The sequence below is a fragment of the Oryctolagus cuniculus genome, chromosome X (genome assembly GCF_051225735.1).
Source record: "Oryctolagus cuniculus isolate XC-2025 breed Fujian yellow rabbit chromosome X, ASM5122573v1, whole genome shotgun sequence".
Classification (NCBI taxonomy): domain Eukaryota; kingdom Metazoa; phylum Chordata; class Mammalia; order Lagomorpha; family Leporidae; genus Oryctolagus; species Oryctolagus cuniculus.
In genome coordinates this window covers 112,052,864-112,077,616 of record NC_142888.1, presented here as the reverse complement: position 1 = coordinate 112,077,616, position 24,753 = coordinate 112,052,864, and the positions used below count along the sequence as shown (strand labels likewise).

At 42.5% G+C, this 24,753-nt stretch overlaps 1 protein-coding gene across 1 annotated transcript; it reads left to right on the top strand.

Annotated features, from left to right (window-relative positions):
- On the top strand, positions 1 to 23,360 carry MOSPD1 (motile sperm domain containing 1). The gene is made up of 6 exons (XM_002720314.5): positions 1 to 158; positions 13,673 to 13,927; positions 14,040 to 14,115; positions 15,514 to 15,731; positions 20,401 to 20,562; positions 21,738 to 23,360. Exons 2-6 carry the CDS (start codon positions 13,774 to 13,776, stop codon positions 21,767 to 21,769), a joined length of 642 nt encoding a protein of 213 aa, XP_002720360.1. The 5' UTR covers positions 1 to 158; positions 13,673 to 13,773; the 3' UTR covers positions 21,770 to 23,360.
- Positions 23,361 to 24,753: the final 1,393 nt, after the last annotated feature.

The window sequence follows — 24,753 nt, the reverse complement described above, 5'->3', positions numbered from 1 at the left end:
CTCTTCCCACCCACCTTTCAGCCACAGCTCATCCTCGAGGGCGGGGAGAGGTGGCATTTGAGTCCTCCGGTATCCCAGCAGGCAGTGCAGCCTGGAGACGCTGACAAAGGAGCGGAGGAGCAGTCGCAGCTGCTTTCCGAGGAGCTAGTGTTGCCGAGGTGAGAGTCCCCCACCGTCCCGTCACCCACTTCCTCCGTCTTCGGGAAGACGTGGAAGTTACGTGGCCGAGAACCCCCGCGGCAAGAATGACCCATACCCAAGCGGGAGCTTGGCTGTGTGACTGACAGCTGGGCTGCGAGGCGCCGGACTGCGGTGGGCGGTGGGGAGGAGGCGCTGGGTTGCTTTTCTGCCCCATCTCCGACTGTCAGCGGCCCTGCCGCCAGTGGCTGCCCGCCGCAGGCTCTGATCAGCTAGTGTGTGGCTCGTTCTTGCCCGAACGAAGGCAGGCTCGGGAGCTTCCCGGTGCCTGCCCCGCGGAGCTCGGTTGCCCCGGGGATGCGGCTCCTGGGACAACTCTTCCGCGGACTTGAGAGGAGGGCTTGGGGCGGGAGATTGATTCCCAGTCCAGGGTGACACCGTCCTCGCCCTTCCTCCAGCCTAACAGCCCGCCACAGACATACACTCACACACATCCCCCCCTCCCGCGAGCAACTGGAAGGAAATCGCCGGGGCTGGGAGCGAGGCGTCCCGGGATGGCTTCAGCTCTGCTCTCCGCCTGGAGGGAGATTAGAGTAGGTTGGACAGGCGGGAGGCGGGAGGGGGGAGGGGGGAAGCGAATGCCTTCTCGGAATAATGAGGGGGAGGTGTGGGGGGTACGTGGCCTGTTCTTCCCCTCCCTGGACCTCCGCACGGATCCTGATGGTTGCACCAGCTGCTCGGCTGTAAACAGGCTCACATGACCGGTTTCACATGGAGTGAGCCGCCGGAGTGGGGACGAGGGCTGAACGGCTGGGCCCCAGTCAGATGGAGCAGAAGTCCTGGGACGGACCGTTTTAGACTTCCTCCCCGATCCTCCAGGCCCTGATCAGTGTTCTGCGATTTCTCCTTCGGGGAAAGTTACTGTTATCTCTGTCCTGCCCGGACTGCAGGAGCCTTTCCACCCTCGTGGAATCGAAGGAGGCTAACGTCGAGGGGAGAGCAAATAGTGAATGAAAATGGTCCTGGCTTTTTGACCTTTGGGGGAGATCAGAAAAGAACAGAAACCTGCAAAATTGGGCCCTTTGGGTCTTGCCTAAAGAGCAGTCCTGTCGGAATTCACTGCACTCCAAATGAGAATTCCAGACAAAAGGGGAAAAGTGTGCTTTTTTCAGGCAAGGCACACATGGGGCTTAAAATATTCTCGCTGATGAAGATCTTGTCCACACTTCCTCTAAGTACTGGGAAATCTTTTTGCCTATAAAGTATTATATTCAGGTTGTTGAATAGGCGGTGAACACCAGCTTTTAGATGATATGTATATTTGAGTGTACAGCAGTGGAAAGTTTGGAAAACAGGAAACAGGGCCAAATGTGACTTTCAACTTGTTCATATCTACATATCCAAACAGGATGCAAGATTAAACTAGTTTCTGAAACATTTCTGGAACCGTTAAAACAACAGTGGTTTACTCCAATGCCAGGATATGTGAAATTTGGGGTTTTTTTAAATCCATGAGGAGTAGTTGTGATAGATTCCCTTCACATTATAAGCAAATGTTAACAGGCAGTATAAAGCTATCCCTTTGCAGACAAGGATAGGATATGGAACACATAGCTTACAAAATAATGTGTTTTTTCCTTGAATTGTCTATGCACATTTTCTCAGAATTGTTATTAAATATTTTTTTTCTCACAGGGCTTTTACATTTAAGTTCATTTTCTGAAAACATAAAACAAGTAACTGCAAGAAAAAAGTTACCCCATTCCTTAACAGCCAATTAAGTAATGTGCTACTATTCTTTTTCTGTTTTTTTTTTTTTTTAAGTTTAAGGTGAAGAATAGAGATACTTTAAATCTGGCCTAAAACTTAACAGAGGGCAGATTAGTAGTATGGCTGTAAATTTTGTTTTGCCACCTTGAGACATTCTGGAGAATCTTGCCCTACAATAAATATACTAAAAACTTATTCTTGGAGACCCCCAATTTCTTCCTACTGTGAAGATTTTGTTTTAAATCTCCAAGGTCCCCTATTGCTCTAAAATTGCATAAGAGTACCATTTTTGATTAAGAATTGTTCTTGGACAAAATAAGTTGGTAAATAAGCCAAGATACGGATATCAGTCAAAAGAAGATGCAGTCACAAGAGGCATGCAGAGTTGTAAAGAAATAGGACTCTCACCCTACAAAATTCTCATGAGGTAAATTAGCCATTCAGAAATTGAAGATGGCCTCAGCTAAATTCCTGCCTCCAAAATTAGAAATAACAGCTCCACTCGACTCTCTTGACCTTCAGGGCATAGTACAAATCTGATTCTTTCACTCAATTCCAGCTTCCTGAATTAAGCAGGCTCTGCGATGAGTGATAAAGGTAGACTAAAAAGAAGGGCTTAGTAGGGTCTCACTTTGGCAGGACCCTGGTTGGATCACCAGAACCAATGTCTGGGTTTTAGCTTTGAGGGGTTCAGATTTTAATTTTGTCAGCACTTCCAGAAATGATCAGTCCCGGGGATTGGTTGATACCAAACTCAGAAAAGATTTCTGTTAATATGCCAGTCTACTAAGTTAGAGAGAAGTACAGTTGCCAAGCAGACAGGAGACTTGTACACACCACAGCACCCTTTGATCTTCACTCTATGGAAACCCATAGAGATTGTTCTTCACCTCCCCTTTGAATTAGGGCCTACGCAGACTACTTCATTCAAACTTAGCAATTGACGTATTCAGCAAGATTGCAGCTGTCCTTTCTACAAAAACCATTTCAGTCACACCGTTGTAGCAATATATCCTAGGCGCCGGATTGAACCTGGGTCACCTCTGAAACATCTCTAAAGTCTGTGTCCTCTGCATTCCTGCTGCTTTAACCTAGGCCCTCATGGTCTCTTCATGCCACTTTGATTTAACAGTTACTTATTTTTTAATTACACCTGCTCTGGAGTTAGGGGCTGTGCTTGGTTGGTCAATGACAAGCATTCTCCCCCAGTGTTATCAGGTCACTCCTGTTTAAAATCCTCTCAGAGCTTTCACATCGCCTGCAGGGGTGGCTCTCAGCACTGAGCAGTACACTAGAGAGGGGTGTATTAAGACACTGATGGCTAGGCCTCAATCCCGCAATTTCTGATTCAGTAGGTCTAGGGTAGGAACTAAGAATTTGCAAGGTGAAGCAACAACTTTGCTGGGCACCACGGTTTGAGACCCACTGGCCCAGAAGATCAAGTCTAAACTCCCAAACTTGGCTGACAAGATCTTTCACAACCTGGCCTTCAGTTTATTTTCCCAGCCTTATCTCTTGTCACCCTACTCCCACCCCACCCCTCACCCAGGCATGCTATTTTTTTTAACAAATGCAATGCCAAAGCCCATTTTAAGTGTCCCTTTCCTGCCTCTATACATATGAAGGAACTTACAAAAGTTCGTGGAAAATGGGATTAAAAGAGAAATTTGAGAACGGGTGTTCAGTTTAGCAGTAAAAATGCCTGTGTCCCACATTGGAGTGCCTGGGTTTAGTTCTAGGCGGTGGCTCCTGACTCCAGCTTCCTGCTAGTGTAGACCCTGGTACATAGCAGTGTTGGCTCAAGTAATTGAGCCGGCCACCCATGTCGGAGACCTGATCTGGTCTGAGCTCTTGGTTTCAGCTCAGCCCTGGTATTTGTGGGCATTTGGGGAACTGCATTAATAGAGGAGAATCTTGTCTGTCAGTTTCTCAAATGAATCTTTTTTTAATATTAAAAAAATTATTTTAGTGCAGAAATGTTGAAGTCCATACATAGTTTTCTCATAATATCCATTTCTTTTAAAAAAAAAAAGATTTATTTATTTATTTGAAAGGCAGAGTTACACAGAGAGAAAGGAGAGGCAGAGAGAGAGAGAGGTCTTTCATCCACTGGTTCACTCTCCAATTGGCTGCGACAGCCGGAGCTGTGCTGATCCGAAGCCAGGAGCCAGGAGCTTCCTCCAGGTCTTCCCATACAGGTGCAGGGGACCAAGGCCTTGGGCCATCTTCTACTGCCCTCCCAGGCCATAGCAGGGAGCTAGATGGGAAGTGGAGCAGCCGGATCTCAAACCGGCACCCATATGGGATGCCGGTGCTTCAGGCCAGGGCGTTAACCTGCTGCGCCACAGCGCCGGCCCCCATAATATCCACTTCTGTGAACATTTTGAAGTACCCGTGTATTCTTCTTGGAATATACTCTCCCCACACTCCTACTGCAAACTGCTAAAGACGGTTGTCACTTTCTTTATGTTCCCAAAGCACGTGGTATCTACCAGCATTTTAACTTGTCACATCATCTCCTAATTACTGCTGTGTATTTATTTCTTCTGCTAGACTGAGTATCGGAGAACTGAAACAGGGTTTCCATTTTTCCCCTTCATATTTCTTAGCGCTGTGCCTAAATACACTTGTTACAGGTGCTCAGTAAATGTTTGTTGAACAAATTTGCAATTCTAAAACGTCTGAGAGTGCTATATATGCTTTATATAATGGGTTAATGTACGTTTGGCTTTGACAATTGCACATCTTTTTTTTTTTTCTAAAGATTTATTTATTTGAAAGGCAGAGTTACAGAAAGAAAGGTCTTCCATCCACTGGTTTGCTCCCCAAAGGGCCACAATGAGCGGAGCTGGGCCAATCCGAAGCTGAGAGCAAGGAGCTTCTTCCAAGTCTCCCACGTGGGTCCTGGGGCCCAAGAACTTGGGCCATCTTCTACTGCTTCCCCAGGCCATAAGAGGGAGCTGGGTTGGAAGTGGAGCAGCCGGGACTCCAACAGGCGCCCATATGGTGGCCAGTACCGCTGGCAGCACCTTTACCCCCTATGCCACAGCATGGGCTCCAACATACATCCTGAAATAACTGAACACATACTGGGATGTTGTAAATAACATTTATTTTAATAGGATCAGAGTTGGAAATTAACACATTTGGAAAAAAAATAATTTTTAGAAGATGTTACTGTAGTATATTCATTTTTTAAATCCTCAGATATACACTGCGGAATTTTTACATCTTGAATATGGAAAAAAATAAGGGCCGGGACTGTGGTATAGAAGGTTAAGCCACTGTCTGCAGTGCCAGCCTCCATATGGGCACCTGTTCGAGTCCTGGCTGCTCCACTTCCAATCCAGCTCTTTGTTAACGTACCTGGGAAAGCAGTAGAAGATGCCCAAGTCCCTAGGCCCCTGCACTCATGTGGGAGACCTGGAAGAAGCTCCTGGCTCCAGGCTTCTGCCTGGCCCAGCCCTGGCTGTTGCAGCCATTTGGGGGATGAACCAGAGGATGGAAGCTCTTTCTATCTCCTTTCTCGCTCTCTATTTATAACTCTGACTTTCAAATAAATAAATATCTTTTTTAAAAAAAGAAAGTATGTAAAAATAAAATTGCCTAATACTGAACAATGATCATTAAGATGTAAAACGAACATCATAGAGTGAAAGAGTTGACTTTAAGTATGTATGTACCAGCTGTTGGAAATCCTAGTACACAATACTGGGAGTACACAAAGAGGAAGAGAGCTGAGTTTATGAAGTGGGAGGGAGAGTTGTTTTTTTTTTTTAGATTTATTTATTTATTTGAAAGTCAGAGTTAGAGAGAGAAGGAGAGGCGGAGAGAGAGGTCTTCCATCTGCTGGTTCATTCCCCATCTGGCTGCAACGGCTGGAGCTGCGCTGATCTGAATCCAGGAGCCAGGAGCTTCTTCCTGGTCTCCCACATGGGTGCAGGGGCCCAAGGACTTGGACCATCTTCCACTGCTTTCCCAGGCCATAGCAGAGAGCTGGATCGGAAGAGGAGCAGCTGGGACTCGAACCGGCACTCATATGGGATACTGGCGCCTCAGGCATCAGCTTTAACAGCTAAGCCACAGGGCCAGCCCCAGAGAAAGAGGTTTTAATACTAGTGATACTAAAGCAACAAAAATTGCTGCTCTTAACTGTTTAGTATTACGTTGGCTATTGGCAAGGACTGCAGCAAGTGTGGAGGAAGGTGATAGCTCCCGGGCCCAGATAAAAAGGAGCCAACCTGAAGGTGGAGCTGGGACCCCTAATCAGAATAAACAGCAAGAACCAGGGACGGTAGTTTCAGTGGCTGGGACGCCGGCCAAGCAGAGGGTCACTAGTCTCTGGGAAAGGTTGTATTTCTAAAAAAAAAAAAAAAAAAAAAAAGATTTATTTATTTATTTATTGGAAAGTCAGAGTTACAGAGAGAGAGGAGAGGCAGAGAGAGAGAGGTCTCCCATCCGCTGGTTCACTACCCAATTGGCAGCAACAGCCAGGAGCCAGGAGCTTCTTCCAGGTCTCTCACGCGGGTGCAGGGGCCCAAGGATTCGGGCCGTCTTCTACTGCTTTCCCAGGCCACGGCAGAGAGCTGGATCAGAAGTGGAGCAGCTGGGACTCAAACCGGCAATCATATGGGTTGCCGGCACTGCAGGTGGCGGCTTTACCCACTACACCACAGCGCCGGCCCCGAAAGGGTGTATTTTTCATCATCCTTAACTGTTTCCAAACTTTGAACCGTTTCAGTACAAGAATCCCCTAGGATCACTTATTTCATTTGACTCTTCTTGTAGCCCTCTCTTGCCAAAGAAAGGGGGAGAGAGGGAAAATATGAGAATAAGTTTTTAAAGTGGTCTCTGTGTTCTTTAGCAAGCTCCAAGTTTTGAATTTATGGTGGTAAAATATATTGAAACTCCTTGTCTATCTCTAAGTCCTCTCTTTTCCCTACTCTGGTCAATGCATTGAGGAAAGCCATATTCACGCTTTAGGGTACTGGTCTCTCTGAATGGATAGTGGAAAGTATATAAAACTCTGAGAGTGTTTACATTGCTTTCTGTGGGAGAGTAGTTTGCAAACTGGTCACAAGGTGGTGTTCACACATAAGGTTTTCTTTCAGATTTCACCCAGGATTGCTTTTCTGTGCCATTAGTACAGAGGACAAGGACAGAGCCCTCTGCTATATCACTAGTTCCCGGTTGCACTGTCTACCTGTAATGTTGGGGGTATATTGGAACTCAGATTTCTTTTTAAGATTTATTTGAAAGGCAGAGCTGGTGCTGTGGCCTAGTGGGCTAAAGCCTCTTCCTGTGGTGCCAGCACCCCAGTGGGCACCAGTTTGAGTTCTGGCTGCTCCACTCCGATCCAGCTCTCTGCTATGGCCTGGGAAAGCAGTAGAAGATGGCCCGAGCACTTGAGCCCCTGCACCCACATGGGAGACCCACATGGGAGACCTGGAAGAGGCTTCTGGCTCCTGGCTTCAGATCCGTGCAGCTCCAGCCGTTGCAGCCATCTGGGGAGTGAACCACCAGATGGAAGACCTCTCTCTCTCTCTCTCTCTCTGCCTCTCTGTACCTCTGCTTTTCAAATAAATAAAATAAAAGGCAGAGAGAGAGAGAGATCTTCCATCCACTGTTTCATTCCCCCAAATGGCTGCAACCTCCAGGACTGAGCCAGGCCGGAGTCAGGAGTTTCATCTGGGTCTCCCACATGGGTGTAGGGGACCAAGCACCTGGACTATCCTCTGCCGCTTTCCCAGGAGCATTAGCAGGGAGCTGGATCTGAAGTGGAATAGCCAGGACTCGGCTATATGGAATGCTGGTGCTGCAGGCCAGGGCTTTAACCCACTGGGCCACAGCACCAGCCCCTGAGCCTCACATTTCTCATCACTGCCGGCTCAGTTAGGCCCAAAGGAGCCAGGGGAGCCGAGAGGGAAACAAGAGGAAGAGCGTGGAGGCAGCTGGAAAGGCTGATTCTCTCTGCTCTCCTTTTACTCCAGCCCAAACTTGAGCTGCCTCTTAGAGTTTACTCTTCCTCTAATTAGGATCTCTTGCCTGACTTTTATGGACAAAGAGTGCTCAGCTATGGGGAGGGGAGAGTTATTTGTAGACACCTGTAGCATCATGGATAACCTCAGTCGGCTAAGTGCCCAACACTGATCTTGGGTCTATGAGAGTTACAGAACACCCCCACGCACACAAAATCCAGTATGGTATAATGCCTAAAATCTGATTGAGATGTCAAAGTCAATTCACACAAAACCAATGTCAAAATGTTCAGTCTATATAATAAGCACGTTAAAATATGTAATTAATAAGAACTGTGTAGATGAGTAGTAGAGGGACTCCACAAGGAGAGGGGATTTGAACAAGGCTTTGAAGAATGAGCAAAAGTTGGCTGTCTGCAGAAGAATAGGGAAAACCGTGGTTATTAGTACCCTAATAAATAGAGCGTGACAAACACAGCTACTGTTCCATAACCAGGAAAAGAACGTGTGTGGAGGCTAGTGCTGTGGCCTAGTGGGCTAAAGCCTCTGCCTGTGGTGCCAGCACCCCGTATGGGCGCTGGTTCGAGTCCCGACTGCTTCACTTCCCATCCAGCTCTCTGCTATGGCCTGGAAAAGCAGAAGATGGCCCAAGTCCTTGGGCCCCAGCACCCACATGGGAGACCTGGAAGAAGTTCCTGGCTCCTGGCTTCGGATCCTGGCTCCAACCACTGTGGCCATTTGGGGAGTGAATCAGCGGATGGAAGACCTCTGTCTGTCTCTCCCTCTCCCTGTCTATAACTCTACCTGTCAAAATAATTTTTTAAAATATTTTTAAAAGTCCATTAGTATCCTCATTTTTAAAAAAGAAGAATGTTTGTGCAACTCAGTAGTTGTCTCTTGATTTAAGGCAACATGAACAGAGACAATGCAGACTTGGTTGTGACTTGAATTTTGGATTATTCTCTGAGAAGTCTGCTGTTGAAGAGCAGGGAGATTTGCTAGAGATGAGGGCACGCGTGGAAGTCTGCGTCAGGGAGGCAGAACAGTCGAATTGAGACACAGAGATGATGACCATAGAAGAAGGTACGAGTCAGACCAGAGCTCTGCCTATGCGGTCCTGGATTAAGTCTCTTAACCATCCTGGGCCTCCTGGCCTCATCTGTCGAGTGAGAAAGATTCTTTGACTTAGTGTGCACTTGAACTTCTGGAAAGCAACCTCCTAAACCGATTTGCAGGAAGGTCTTACCAGCTTCGTATATAAGCTCTCCCCAGGATTTTTGCACTTTCTCAGTTTGGAATATGGAGTGCAGTGAAGGGAAAGTGTTAGGCTCCAGAAAACCCATCAGGCAGGTGTTGGGCTTCATTATGCTTGTTGGCAGGGTTGCTGATATGGCTCTGGTGACCTGGTGCTAATGCTTTCCTAATTTCCACAGGTTGGGATGTCGCAGACAATTTATATCTTAGCCAAGATAAGTGAGAACTGGAAGCAGGGGTAGGAAAAGACATACAGTAAATTGCTCAGACGTCATTCAGCATTTCTTTACCACTGACGGGGAGCTAAACAGCCTAGTCACGATTCTTGGGAAAATATGTACATTTTCAACTCACCAAGAGAAAGCTTGAAACTTGAAAGAACTTCTACTAAGCCACTATTCAAAGCTAGTAAAATTTCTCCTCTGAGCTGTGTCAACTAGCTTCTCCTGCTCCTTAAAGTTAGAACCACGAATTTAGTATGTGTCTGTGTGGTTAATTTTTTTAAAAAGATTTATTTATTTATTTGAAAGGCAGAGTTACACAGAGAGAGAAGGAGAGGCAGACAGAGAGAGAGGTCTTCCATCCACTGGTTCACTCCCCAATTGGCCACAATGGCCAGAGCTGCACTGATCCGAAGCCAGGAGCCAGGAGCTTCCTCCAGGTCTTCCCATACAGGTACAGGGGACCAAGGCCTTGGGCCATCTTCCACTGCTTTCCCAGGCCATAGCAGAGAGCTGGATCGGAAGTGGAGCAGCCAGGACTTGAATCGACACCCATGTGGGATGCCGGCTTTACCTGCCACACCACAGCACTGCCCCATGTTTTGATTAATTTTGACTTCCCAGATGAAGCATCTCCCTCTCATTTATAACAAAAAGGTTTACATTAGAGTTACCCATTTTCTCAAGTTTGCAACTCATCTCTACTAAACCTTTGTTTTCCTCATTCTGATGAGTTTCTGTCGCATGTCAAGTTATTTAAAATAATTGAAATCATTATTATTAGCACGTAGTTAAGGTTTCCAATATCCTAAATTGAAAAATGCAGTTAACAGTTTTTACACCTTGTTTCTAAATTCCCTCTTGTGGTTCAAAACTGACATTTTTTTTAAGATTTTAATTATTTATTTGAAAGGCAGAATTATATATATGTAGAGAGAGATCTTCCATTTGGTGGTTTACCTAAAATGGCCAGAGCAGCCAGGGCTGGGCCAGGCTGAAGCCAGGAGCCAGGAGCTTCATCTTGGTCTCCTTGTGTGGGTGACGAGGGCTCAAATATTTGGGCCATCTTCTGCTGCTTTTCCAAGTGCATTAGCAGGGAGCCACATCCTAAGTGGAGCAGCCAGGACTCAAACTGGTGTTGCAGGTGGGGCTTTATTTGCTATGTCACAACCCCAGCCCCATCGCTTATTAATTTGCAGATCTTCTATATAATAGGGAAATTAGACATTGCCTATGATATTGATTGCAAAGTTCTTTTAACTTTGCTTTTAAATTTTTTGCCACATGGAAGTTATGTAGTTTAATTTATTTTAATTTTTTGTTTCTTGTTTTATGTCATCATTAGAGAGCCTAAGATTATATTTTAGAAATCTCATGGGTTCTGCTAGTGCTTTTATAACTATTTATTTTGTTACATTCACAGCTTTGATTCGTTTGGAATTTACCCTGGTAGATAGAGTGAAGAATAGCCGGCACCGCGGCTCACTAGGCTAATCCTCCACCTTGCGGCGCTGGCACCCCGGGTTCTAGTCCCAGTCGGGGCACCGGATTCTGTCCTGGTTGCCCCTCTTCCAGGCCAGCTCTCTGCTGTGGCCAGGGAAGTGCAGTGGAGGATGGCCCAAGTGCTTGAGCCCTGCACCCCATGGGAGACCAGGAGAAGCACCTGGCTCCTGCCATCGGATCAGCGCGGTGCGCCAGCTGCAGCACGCCAGCCACGGCGGCCATTGGAGGGTGAACCAACAGTAAAGGAAGACCTTTCTCTGTCTCTCTCACACTGTCCACTCTGCCTGTAAAAAAATAAAAAAAAAGATAGAGTGAAGAATAAATTCAACTTTGTTTTCTAGTTGGGAAGAAGAATGGTGAATATTATCTAATGGTTTCAAATTCGAATGTCTCTTCCTAATAGACAAGCTTCCTTAGAATGTATAGAGGTTATTATTTTCTTTCTTTCTTTTTAAAATTTTTTTAATTGGGGCCAGTGCTGTGGTGTAGTGGGTAAAGTCATTGCCTGCAGTGCCAGCATCCCATAATGGGTGCTGGTTGGAGTCCTGGCTGCTCCTCTTCTGATCCAGCTCTCTGCTATGACCTGGGTAAGCAGTAGAAGCAGCCCAAGTCCTTGGGCCCCTGCACTCCCATGGGAGACCCAGAAGAAGCTCCTGGCTCCTGATTTCAGATAGGCACAGCTCTGGCCATTGCAGCCATTTGGGGAGTGAACCAGCGGATGGAAGACCTCTTTCTCTCTGCCTCTCCTCTCTCTGTGTAACTCTGAATTTCAAATAAATAAATCTTTTTTTTTTTTAAGTAGAGTGTCAGAGAGATGAGAGAATGAGCTGTTTTACTCCCCAAGTGGTCACAACAGCTAGGGCTGGGTAAGGCAGAATCCAGAAGCCTGGAAACCTTGGGTATCCCATGTAGGTGTCAGGGGCACCAGCTGCTTTGGCCATGTTCTGCTGCCTTCCCAGGTGCATTAGCAGGAAGTTGGATCAGAAGTGGAGCAGCCGGGAAGGACTCAAGCCAGTGCCCGTATGGGATGCCGGCTTCATAGGTGGTGGCTTAACCTGCTGCACCACAACACTGACCCCATATAGCCTATTTTTGAAAGATGTAGTCTACAGGGTGAAAACCAAACATTTTCTGTAAGTGTATGTTTTAGCTTTTGTATTTTACTAATATTGACTTTTCAAAAGATTTATTTTGTTTATTTGAAAGGCAGAATGACAGAGAGAGAGAGAGAGAGAGAGAGAGAGAGAGAGAGAGAGAGGAGTATTTTACTTTTAAGGGCCACATTTAACCGTGCTTGCTAAACAAGAATATTGATAGAAATGAGATTAGGAAATAAATACAGAAATATCACGCTTATCCGACAGTCAGACTTTTGCCAGCTACAACTATCTGGAACATATTCAAGAACCCCAGAAGGAATCCAAAAAGGCCTCTGCCGTTGGGAGAAAATAGCTCTCACAAAGGCTGTGTACTTGATGTGGGAGGGGAGGCACAGTGCCACTTGCATGCCAAAGCCCACTTACTGACTTTGAATTTCTAGAGAAAACTCCAAGGATTGTTTAGCAAGTGTGAGTATTCAGTTTCCTTTCAAGACATTTTAGCTTGTCTTGGGTTTTGATAGAAAAAAGATGAAAATGAACTGTCCCACCCATGCTGCCAAAAAGACAGTAAATAAAGCACTCCTGACATGTTTTCTCCCACACATCATGGAAACTTACTTTAATTTAATTCTGATTGGTTCACATACAATCAGCTATGATAAAACTTACTCTCCTTTTTAAAAATGTGAGGTTTAAAACAAGTAATATACCTGTTATCTCTCTTCTTTGAAAGGGGATGAAGAATTTGAGACATCTTTATTCAAGTATTTGTTTTTGTTGTTGTTTAAATATTTATTTTATTTATTTGAAAGACAGGGTTGCAGAGAGAGGTAAAGACAGAGAGGGAGGTCTTCCATCCGCCAGTTCACTCCCCAAATGGCTGCAATGGCCAGAGCTGCACCGATCCGAAACCAAGAGCCAGGAGCTTCCTCCGCGTCTCCCATGTGGGTGCAGAGGCCCAGGGACTTGGGCCATCTTCTACTGCTTTCCCAGGCCATAGCAGAGAGCTGGATTGGTAAAAGCTGTATAAGTGAGATGAAAAGTTAAAAGGCATGTTTAAAAGGTTTAAAGACCAGGGGGCTGGTGTTGTGGCAGAGCTGTTAAAGCCACGGCCTGCAGTGCCAGCATCCCATATGGGTGTGGGTTCAAGTCCCAGCTGCTCCATTTCCAATCCAACTACCTACTAATGTACCTGGGAGAGCTGCAGAGGATGGCCCAAGTCTCTCTGTAACGCTACCTTTCAAATAAAGAAAAGGGTTGAAGACATATTTTTTAAAAAAGATTTATTTATTTGAAAAGCAGTGTTATAGAGAGGCAGAGAGAGAGAGAGAGAGGGAGAGAGAGAGGTCTTCCATCAGATGGTTAACTCCCCAGATGGCCGCAGTGGCTGGAGCTGTGTCAATCCGAAGCCAGGAGCCAGGAGCTTCCTCCAGGTCTCCCACGTGGGTGCAGGGGCCCAAGGATTTGAGCCATCTTCTGCTACTTTCCCAGGCCATAGCAGAGAGCTGGTTTGGAATTGGAGCAGCCGGGACTCGAACCGGTGCCCACATGGGATGCCGGCACTGCAGGCGGTGGCTTTACCCACTATGCCACAGTGCCAGCCCCGAAGACCTATTTTGATGTATGACAAGCATGCTGTTTGTGGAGGGACTGTGGGTTAATGAAAATCAGTTCAGTTTTATTTTTTTTTCTCTCCTTCTATTTCTAGATTGCCAAAATGCTTTGGAGTTTTTAACTGAATCTCAGAGAAGTCCAAAATAAACTTGAGACTGTAAAAACAGAAGCTGCAGCAAGGGGGATTCAGTGCCAATGCATCAACAAAAAAGACAACCAGAGTTAGTGGAAGGGAATCTTCCTGTTTTTGTGTTTCCCACGGAGCTCATATTTTATGCTGATGATCAGTCAACACATAAGCAAGTGTTGACTCTATACAATCCCTATGAGTTTGCCTTAAAGTTCAAAGGTGAGTCTCGTAGGGTTAGTTTATGAATTTGTAACTAAGTCCCTACTAATTTTTTACTTGTAGAAACTAATTTTAAAAAAATACTAATGGCCATTGTGACTTTTTCTTGCAGTTTTGTGTACTACTCCAAATAAGTATGTTGTCGTTGATGCTGCAGGTGCAGTAAAGCCTCAGTGTTGTGTGGATATGTAAGTCAAAATCGCTTCTTGGTAACACATTTTAAGTGTATTAATCTGTATGTTTTTAACTTGAAAGAGGTCTTTTCTTGAAGTTGTTCCCACAAGGGCATTTATTGTATTTGGAATTTTCGCTGAAAGTTTGAGTCTATTAAAATTCTTTTTAAGAAGTCTAAGTCAACACAAGTTGACCCAATATTTAATATTTCATTGTGGTTGGAGCTAATGGTGTGTTAATGTTTCCACGAACATTTCCCCATTGTGGTTTTAGTCACAGCAGGGATGCTCTAATAGGGAATTAAGCTTTCTTTGGGACATCCTGCCATTATAGTGACATTTGGGAAATTAATAATACTAAAGGCTAAGAACAATGGTAATATAGGTTCATCTGAAATGATTCAGCTCAAAACCGTGGAAGTTAATCTATATAAACAGGAAGCAAGTGTGTAACTACTCATCTGTAAAAGGTTATCCGAGCCCTTCCAGGTAATTTCGTCTTAGAGTGTCAGATAAATGATTGTTTGTTCAAGCTGTTCATATTTAATTTTCACTTTAGAACTAGTGGTGACCAGATGGATCCACTGACCGCCCTTCAGCTACTGAGTAAACTGTATTTGTTTAAATCTTCTGCAAGAAAGAGAAACAGAATTCTTTCCTTGTGAATATATTTTCATCATTCCAAAGCAATAAGATGATGTATCTTTGAGAATGTGTTTTTGCACATTTCTTTTGATTTTCATTCAGTACATAATAAGCAAGGACCATTCCAAAGAAATATAGACTCTTACCAAATAAATGTGTTACCTCTGGCCTAATTGTTTTGTGCTCCCTAGTAAGAATGAACTACGATAAATGGATTTGCGGAAAACTCATAAAATTTCCAGTGCTTTATACTCTCTTCTCTTTAGAGAAACAGAGGTGTATTGTTAACCTTCTTGTGAATTGGTCATACCGGATTGCTTACTTATTTAATTGCTTACTTTTATTTGTGTGCATGGAGTTGTAATTTAAGTTTAGAGTGAGCTTTGTTACTTCAACAATAAGTAAGTGTCAGTAAAATTTTATGAAATGCTTGTGGGGGATAAATGGTCTCATATTAGTAAATATTGCTACACACAGATATCCAGAAAAAAGGTCATTGCTAAAGGGAATCTACTTTATCTATTTTTTTTTCTTTTTTACATAAGATTTATTCTACATTTGAGAGCGTGCTTTCATCAACTATTTCAGAATTACCCATTTCTTTTGGGGTTATGCTACGATTGTTTTAGCATCTTAGCAAATGTTTGTTGTTGAGTGTGTGGTTACAGTTAGCGAATATTGTTCTGCTGTATTGAAATCTCTTGCTGCATTCTGTTGGAAAGGCCCGCAGAAACCTAAACAGCACTTGTTTTTCTTTGCTGCTTTCAGTGTGATCCGTCACAGAGATGTTCGATCCTGTCACTATGGTGTGATAGACAAGTTCCGCCTCCAAGTTTCTGAGCAAAGCCAGAGGAAGGCTTTAGGAAGGAAAGAGGTTGTTGCTACTCTCCTGCCATCCGCAAAAGAACAACAAAAGGAAGAAGAGGAAAAAAGAATAAAGGAGCATTTAACTGAAAGTTTATTTTTTGAGCAGTCATTTCAACCAGGTAGTTTTGGCTTGGTTTTGAAGCCTTTTCGATGTCTTATACATTTTTAGCTTTAAGTAAACAGGGAGCTGTGGCTAATTTCTAGGCAAATGATTTGACGATGGAAAAACCTAGTCAACTACTTCAAAACTGGACCCACAGAATCAGGGACCTGCAGCAGAACAAGACTCTCAGAGGACAGAATACCCCTCACTGGACTAGACTATGAGGAGAGGGAGAATGTTGCCATAGCCTTTCAAATTCAAATATATATAAAATCTGAGACTGCAGGTCCCACACTTAATGATGCTAGGACAATTTGGCAATTGTATACTTTTGTTTCTATGACTTTCCTATATCCTTTCTCATTTAATTAGTTCAAAGGAGAAGAGAGATTGTGTTTGGCAACAGGCCAAGCTTAGTGCACTGTTCATATTATTTTGAAGAAAAAATCTCATTAAAGTTGAAGTTAATTAAACTAAGTAGATTATAATATCCCCTGTGGGCTATTAATTGAATCCCTCTCTATTCCTCATTTCCTTCCAGCTTAGATATTCAGAAGTGTTATGATATATTCTTTCAACATTGACACTATCCTCATATTCACCTCTTTGGACGTCATTCTGCCTCCCTCTTAACTTCTCATTATCGCCTACCAAACCTATTATAAAAGGAGGATGATAAAATTTTCCATAGAAAAACAGGAAACTTTTTGATGGTGATATATAAATGTGATAACAGCTGGCCTTAACTGCAACAGTAAACTTGTATAGTCGTATAAGGGATTTTTTTTTTATAAATCTATTTGTCATTACATGAACTCATAGATCCATATCCGTTTGTTCATCCTAGGATGTTTAGTTCAATAAGACAGAGAGTAGTGCCTCTTTGACTAACTGAAGCCAAGTGTCTTCTTACTTCATGTAGGAAGTGTCCAGATTTCCTACTGGTACTCAGGGTTAAGGTTTAGGGGTGTGGGTGTGTACCTATGTGTATATGGAGAATTTTATTCCTTTAGGTTTTGAATTTATTAGAGTTCAAGTGAAAGTCATCGCAATCCTAAACAATTACATGTACTGTTTTAGTCTTATTTTTATGAAGAACCTTGGAATCAAAAGTGCATTAGAGAATTCTGACTGTGAAATTAGAGTAGGTCGATGAATGAGGATCGGTGGCACTGGCATAACATGCAGTGGTCTCTGTTTTTGTGGGAAAATGTCTCTTAAGCCTTTCACATCAGAAAGTTCAGTTAAGGCAGGCAAGCAGGCACCTTGTTGGTCTTGTTCACCATTATGTCCTCAGCACCACCTGGCACAGCAGCTGGCACGGTTGTAGTCACACAGGAAATGTGTAAATGAGCTAAGTTCAGAAGGCTGTACTTCACATCTGGCAAAGGCCCATGGGGTTGGTCTTTTTTGGCTCTCAAGGCTTCCCTGGCGATTGCCACAGTAGAGGAAGGATGGTGACTTCAGAGTGGAGTCCTGTTCACTGTCCTGGTCTACGTCTCCCATTGATAGGTAGTTACCTTAGTGTGTCTGATAATCTGGCAGTAAGTTGAGTCAGGTTTCCCTCTTTAATAGGCTATAAACTGATTTGGTCTAGGTTGACAAAGTGATATTTTTAACTTCTCCCATCTGTTAAATTGACAGTAATTTGTATGTGGCTTTCTGGTATGCAGAATTCCCAGGTTTTTCGTTATGTGTCTCTGAACTAAAATGTTGAAATCAGTTGAGAATGCGTTCTGGAAAGATTTTTAATGTTCTTTTTGCAGGTCTTTAGCTTAGAAAACATTTCAACAAAAGCATATTATTAGAAGTATTAGAAATACAGCAGTGTTGTGAGATTTCATTATTAGCTAGAAAATGGTTGAAGACTACATCATGGAAAATTTGCATTTGAAAATGTATTGAAATCGGTAAAAATGAGAAATTCTTTCTTAACTTTATTGTATAAAACACACAGCAGTAACAAGTTTTAAAAAGAAAAAGCCTTTATAATGCCACACATTTAACAAATTTGCTTATACTCATGTAAGTGGTCCCCGTTACTTTCCAGATCTTGCCTGTGTGCATAAATACAATTTATATCTTGTGAATGTTTTCATTTAGCAGAAATGCTAACTGTTGAATTAGGAGAAACTCACAAAGTATACTTTCACAAAATGGCAAGCCCAGGTTATTAAAAAGGTTTTAAAAGATACTGCTGGCCGGCGCCACAGCTCAATAGGCTAATCCTCCGCCTACGGCGCCGGCACACTGGGTTCTAGTCCCGGTCGGGGCACCAGATTCTGTCCCGGTTGCCCCTCTTCCAGGCCAGCTCTCTGCTGTGGCCCTGGAGTGCAGTGGAGGATGGTCCAAGTCCTTGGGCCCTGCACCCCATGGGAGACCAGGAGAAGCACCTGGCTCCTGCCATCGGATCAGCGCGGTGCGCTGGTGCAGTGCGCCGGCCGTGGCGGCCATTGGAGGGTGAATCAACGGCAAAAAGGAAGACCTTTCTCTCTGTTTCTCTCTCTCACTGTCCACTCTGCCTGTCAAAAAAAAAAAAAAAAGATACTGCTGAATCTGTTGGGTTTGTCTTAATTACGTTATTAATGAACTGCTGTGTCTATGCTATGTTTGCCTCTGTACCCTCTGGCTTAAGAAAATTACATTCTTTATTATTGTTTATAATAAAAAATTGAAAATGACCTATCAGCACATCAATTGGGAATTTATTAAATTATGAATATTCATAAGATGGGATGCCAGGCAAGCATTTACAGGAATCTGATAGAATAATAGATGTTTATATATTGACATAGGAAGAGTTTCAAATAGATTTCTAAGTGAGGGAAAAAAACAGTTATATAACAGTATGTATAATGTAGTTTCATTTATGTAGAAATTATTCTTTTACATGTTTATTAAGTCTGAAAGGCTGTATATCAAGTTGTTAACAGTGTTAGCTGTAAGAAGATGAGATTATAGGGGAAGCTTTTTTTTATATCTTTATAACATTTTTGACAATCAGGTGGCAGGAACAAAAGATATTTCCATTTTGAAAAAATTCAAGTACTTTTGCAAATGTTTTTAGAATTTCTCTAAATATTAAAAATTCTGGCCAGCACCGCGGCTCACTTGGCTAATCCTTCACCTGTGGCGCTAGCACCCGGGGTTCTAGTCCCAGTCGGGACACCAAATTCTGTCCCGGTTGCTCCTCTTCCAGTCCAGCTCTCTGCTGTGGCCCGGGAAGGCAATGGAGGATGGCCCAAGTGCTTGGGCCCTGCACCCCATGGGAGACCAGGAGGAAGCACCTGGCTCCTGGCTTCAATTGTCGCAGCGCTAGCCGTAGCGGCCATTTGGGGAGTGAACCAACAGAAGGAAGACCTTTCTCTCTCTCTCTCTCTCTCTCTCTCTCTCTCTCACTGTCTAACTCTGCCTGTCAAAAATAAATAAACAAATAAAAATTCTTTGAAATTTATTGAGGGCTTACCCTGAGCAGTGTAGTTGTCATAAAGAAATGTTTTCCCTGAAAATTTATCCGTGTAACACATATAGTTATATTACTTATTAACTAAAATAAGACCTTTTTTTTTGTATTTATGCTATGGTTTCATCCCAAGCAAGAATCACTATTAAATTTGAATTTGTTTTCTAGCTTTGGTGAGGTTCAATCAAACGTCACACAACAGCTAGAGTATTAATAATTTAGGAAAACTCATTTAATAATAAAATGAACAGTTATTTCATTAATAAAACACAAAGATCGTGTTGCTCTTGGCTATTCCTTTTAATGAAAGGAAAGACAGTGGGGAAAGCCACATAACACAATGCTGTTGGGTTTCTTAGGAATACGAGTATGTGTGAAAGTCATCAAAAAGTTCATGGAGCATGCATATTATGAAAAAACTATTCATGAACTTCAACATTTTTGCACTAACATAAGCTTGCCTTTTAATTTAATTGTCCCCAAAGCTTTTAAAGTCCTCTCACATATAGCCAAAACTGTAGAACATCAGATCCAATAGGAAATTTTTTTAAATTGTGTTTTATCTTAAGAAAACTTAACGTGAGATCTACCATCTTAACTATTTTTAGTGTACCATACAGTATTGTTAACTATGGGGACAGTGTTGCTGAGCAGATGTCTGAAACTTATTCATCTTGCGTAATGGAGACTTATGCTTATTGATTAGCAATTTGCATTATCCTCTTCCCCCAGTCTCTGGCAAACCACCATTCTGCTCTCTGATTCTATGAGTTTGACTACTTGAAATTTCTCATCTAATTGGAATAATTTAGTATTTGGCCTTCTGTGACTGGCTTATTTCACTTAGCATAATATTTGCCAGATACTATTTCTGCAGCTTTCTCCTTTGCTGTTAATGGGGTAGAGCAGAGGGCAAGAACTTTCACAGGCAGATTGATAATATTCAGGGAGTGTCTTTGTGGTACCTTAGCATTATCAAAGGGTTCAGATGGAGTGCAGGTGCTGCTCGACTTAGCACAAGAGGTGCCTCCTGCTAAACCCATTGTGGAAAGAAAATATTAAGTCAAGAAGGGAGTACATGCACCTGTCCGACCAAACATCATAGGAAGGAGTAGGAGAAGTTAGCCCAAACCAGAGTCTTGGCGAATGGCAGCTGATATATGTGACGAAAGTTTTGTCTTGTTTTTAGAAGCAAGCTCAGAGATGTTTTGTCTTTTTACAGAAAACAAAAGTGTCTCCTCAGGACCTAGTTTACTAACTGTTTTCCTGGGAGTGGTGTGCATTGCAGCTCTGATGCTACCTACGCTGGGGGATGTGGAATCGCTGGTGCCTCTCTACCTCCACTTAAGTGTGAATCAAAAATTAGTGGCTGCTTATATCTTAGGTAAGGCTTTTAAAGATGCCTTTGGACTGTAATATCAATTAAAAATATGTTATCTCAAAAACGAAAGCGAGGGAGCGGGAGGGAAGAAGGGAATAGTGTTGTATCTGTGAATTAAATTGAGTCTGTTAAAAACTAAAACTAAATAAAAAATACAGATGCACTTGGCATACATGTAGCGTTTCATATGTATACAGCTGGTGGTGTTTCGATTTTTTTTCTTTTAAAAAGTGATGAGGATTATTTTAAAAGCATTCCTGAGGTTAGGTACATTTGAAAATGTAACTTTTGACTCACCTTGAATTCTTTTCAGCTTGTTTATCTAGTACCTAAAATTGCATTGATCCACTTAGTTTCCTTTTGGCTGACTTAACAATGGCCTAAAACATGTATAAAATGTAAAATGAGCACATCCCATGACACTAGGGAAACACTCTGACAAAATGCATACAGTGATACGGATGATAAATTTAATATTACGATCCTTCCTCTTTAAACCAGTTCCCTCATTTGCTGTGCTGCTCACTCACTCTTTCAGTCATCTGGCTTGAAAAACGCAACAGCTAAATTATCTCGGTTGAACATTTATTCAATTCAAGCTCCCATGTGCCAAGAACAGAGTTCTGGTGACGAACAACTCTTTGCTCATATTCTCTTCGCACGCCTACCCAGATGCCACCTCTTTTTCAGTATTCTCAGCATTCCCTCTCTCGTTTGTAGTTGAACGTTGTCTTCTTCTTTCTGGGGGGGAGGGGCGGTTATTTATGGAGTCTCTTCCAGAGACTAGCAAACCAGCAGCACTATGCTTCTGCCTGGGATACAAAAAGGCTCTCATTGTTTCTGTTGATGAAGTCTGCTGGATTTACTGACACTTTAAAATGGCATGCCTGCTATTATTATAGCTGATGTGACTGAATAAAGTCGGAGGTATGTTTGATGGTTAAACTAGCTATGGCCAGACATTAGTGATTTTATTAAATCTATCCAGCGACTGCCCATTGCTGTCAATTGGACTCCTTCTGTATAATATCAACTAAATTCAAATTGACTTTGAGTTCTTGGTAGAATGCCTGCCTATCTGTTCTATTTTATGTGCTCATTGAGGTCCACAATCTCTTACTGAATGAAAGATTCAGTAAAACGCATGTCTTTAACCATTCTCCATTTTTTTCTTTCAGGTCTTATTACAATGGCTATACTTAGAACATGAGCAAGGATTTCAATTGACTTCCGAAGTAAATTTATCTTGAAAATATGAATGTGGACTGCCTTTTATCTCTGTTTCACTCCATTAACATGCTATAAACTATTGAATTATTTCAAATAATAGCAAATGTATAATATATATTTTAAACTGCTCTATAATTTTATTTGAAGGACTCCAGCACATTATGTTACAGACAGCAATGATGCTTCTGAGTGATATCTAGAAAATTATTGGGAGAAATTCTGTTTATATCTATACTTATTGTGCAAAAGACTTTAACACATTTGTTATTTTCCCTTTTCCCGATTCACTTTCATTGTAAAGGGTCATGTGTCCTTCAAAGTTAAAAGCCTAGAAAAGCAAATTGACCAGCCTAAAAATAGAATCCACATGTATTTCCTAGCTTCAAAGACCGCCATTACTATGTAAATTATGCCATGCCCTCTTATCATTGTGTACAGTTGTCATGGTGTTTCTAAAATACAAGTTTTACAGTTACTGTGTGGGGGGTAAAAGTAAGAAGTGTAAGGTACCAGGGGAGCATGCTGATCCTGGGGTCTCACAGAAGACAGGGCATATTCCATTCATCTTGTGAACTACAGAATGGCTTGTGGTCCAGATACCAAGCATATGGCTTGTTTTATGTCTTTTGTTTTTGTTTGTTTGTTGTTGTTGTTGTTAAACCTAATAGCAGTAGAGTGACCTCTCTATTTGTCTGAGTTTTAGAGCAAGACAGGCATTTGTTTACTTATTTGGCCCACCCTTGGCTTTTCCTGTAGTTAACGCTTTGTGGCGTTTCTCCCCCAGCCCCTTGCCTGCCTGATGTAAGTGACATGCCCAGACTGGGATTATCAACTAGCAGGTGGTTTATGTGGAGATGACTCTTCATCCTTAAACTCTAAGCCAAGTATAGGAAATCTTTGGTACCTGTGTCTATTTAATAGCAGTCACTGAGACATTTTTTAAGTTTTTATTTATTTTTTAAAAAACTTTACCAAAAAAAAATCCCCTAAGCACAACTATTTCCATTTCTTTATAACCTCTTCTGATCTCTGACATATATATATAAATATATATATGCAGTTTTAACTGTTATTATCATAGTAAATGATGTTGTTTCTTAGGATTTTTATCTGAAAGCACAATGCATTAAAGAGTCTCTTGACAATTCTCTTTCAGATCTTTTTACAGAATGAATTTATGCACTGCTACTGTAGCATTCTCAAGGAATGTACATGAACACAAGTGTATGCTGGAGGGTGATTTTAGCAGGAAACAGTACTCTGCTTCTAAAAGCTTTGATGTCTAGTCTTTCATAGAAAATTCTCATTGTTTAACCATTTGGGGAGCCTGAATTGTTAAATGCATTATGTCTGTACATTGTGTAATGACTGAAAAGCACATAAATGTTAATCTACTTTGAACTTTGTAAAAAAAAAAAACCTTATGTTTGGAGGCTGTCCTTGTTTATCCATCTCAAATCCTCTGTGTGTGCGTGCCCACACAGGTGCACGCATGTGTATGTACGTGTGTGATAACACATTGTAAAGAACAGAGATTACTTTAAAAAAAATAAAAGAAAATGGAGACCTAAGTTTTGCATTGATGTAAGTATTTCTTGGGAGGGGGGTTACCAAAGTTGCTTCATACTTTTGTGAGTTAAATTAAAAAAATAGGAATGGTAAAATATGTGAGCATTTAGAAATGTCTCCAGTTCAACTTAGCCAAGGGAGTTAATTCATGTTTAATTTAACTTTTTGAACAGTTAATAGGCACATGCTTCTAAGAAGATACACAGTGACAAGGCAGCCCTCCCCAGTCCCTTAAAAAGTGATCGCTTTTATTAGCTGATGTGTATTTCTAGTGTTATGCATAAACATCATGTTGTCTTTCAAAATGTCTTCTGAGTAGTCCAAGACCTGGGATGGGACCGAGCTGGCCCTGGGAGGGTCACTTTGATTCACGTTGAGAGGAGTGGGTTCACAAGGAAAGGTAAGGATGAGTGTGCCACGCGATGAGGAGGGTTCTTTTAGAAGAGTATACAGGGAGATATTTGACACTGTGATGTGTGCGCTATTAATTTCTTGCCAACCCCGAAGAAGACTTTATTGCCATGATTCAAGGGGATGAACGTAGGCTAATGAGGAAAGAAGGAAGCTAGTCCAGGGGCTGTGGGTATTATAGTTTAATCAGGGAAGAGGTAAAGAAGTGGTTGTCACTGTGAAAACAAGTGTGATTCATGCTGAAAGCAGCCAGCAAACAGGAAGCGCACAGCAAGAGACACGGCAATCATTGTAATTATCTGTCACCGCAGGTGTTTCTGCCACCTCCAAATCGTTAGGCCAGCACAATTCTGCCACCTGAGTTCACTTCCAAAGAAGTCGTATAAAGTCATCATGTTAAGTTTTAGGTTTCTAGAAGGGATTCGGGCAACAAATGAAACGACTCCTAGATATTTTCATTTGCCAAGCCATTAAGTAGAGAGACTATATAGCAGCTGCCTGTGGAGATGCCTACAGGGTTTCCACATGCACACGGAAGTAGATGTTAAGGTTTCAAAACTTTGCTATTATGAAAGAGTTTGACGATTTCAAGTGGCATCTAAAGCCTTGACATTTACAGGGTACATGCCCGCAAGGAACAATTTAGACCTAAAGGAAGTTGGGGGCGAAACTGGGACCCTGTGACTTCATTAGATGATTCAAATAGAGGAGCCCAGCAGAGCTTCCCTGTAGTATCTCAGCAGCAGAATGTCAAGTTAGTGATTATTTCATTAGGAAAATATTTGCTACACCTATAATCTGGAAGTGATAAACAACATACCAGAGCAGAACATTAGGCTCCAGGATTAAATACCGAACAGAATAACAAAGAGTTGACCCAGCTACCAGGCATCAGCATGAGGCCTTGTTCAGTGACCACATCAAAGACCCTTTAAGTAAGCCACAGGCAGGAAAAGGAGGAATAAATTAGGATACAGGTTTAGA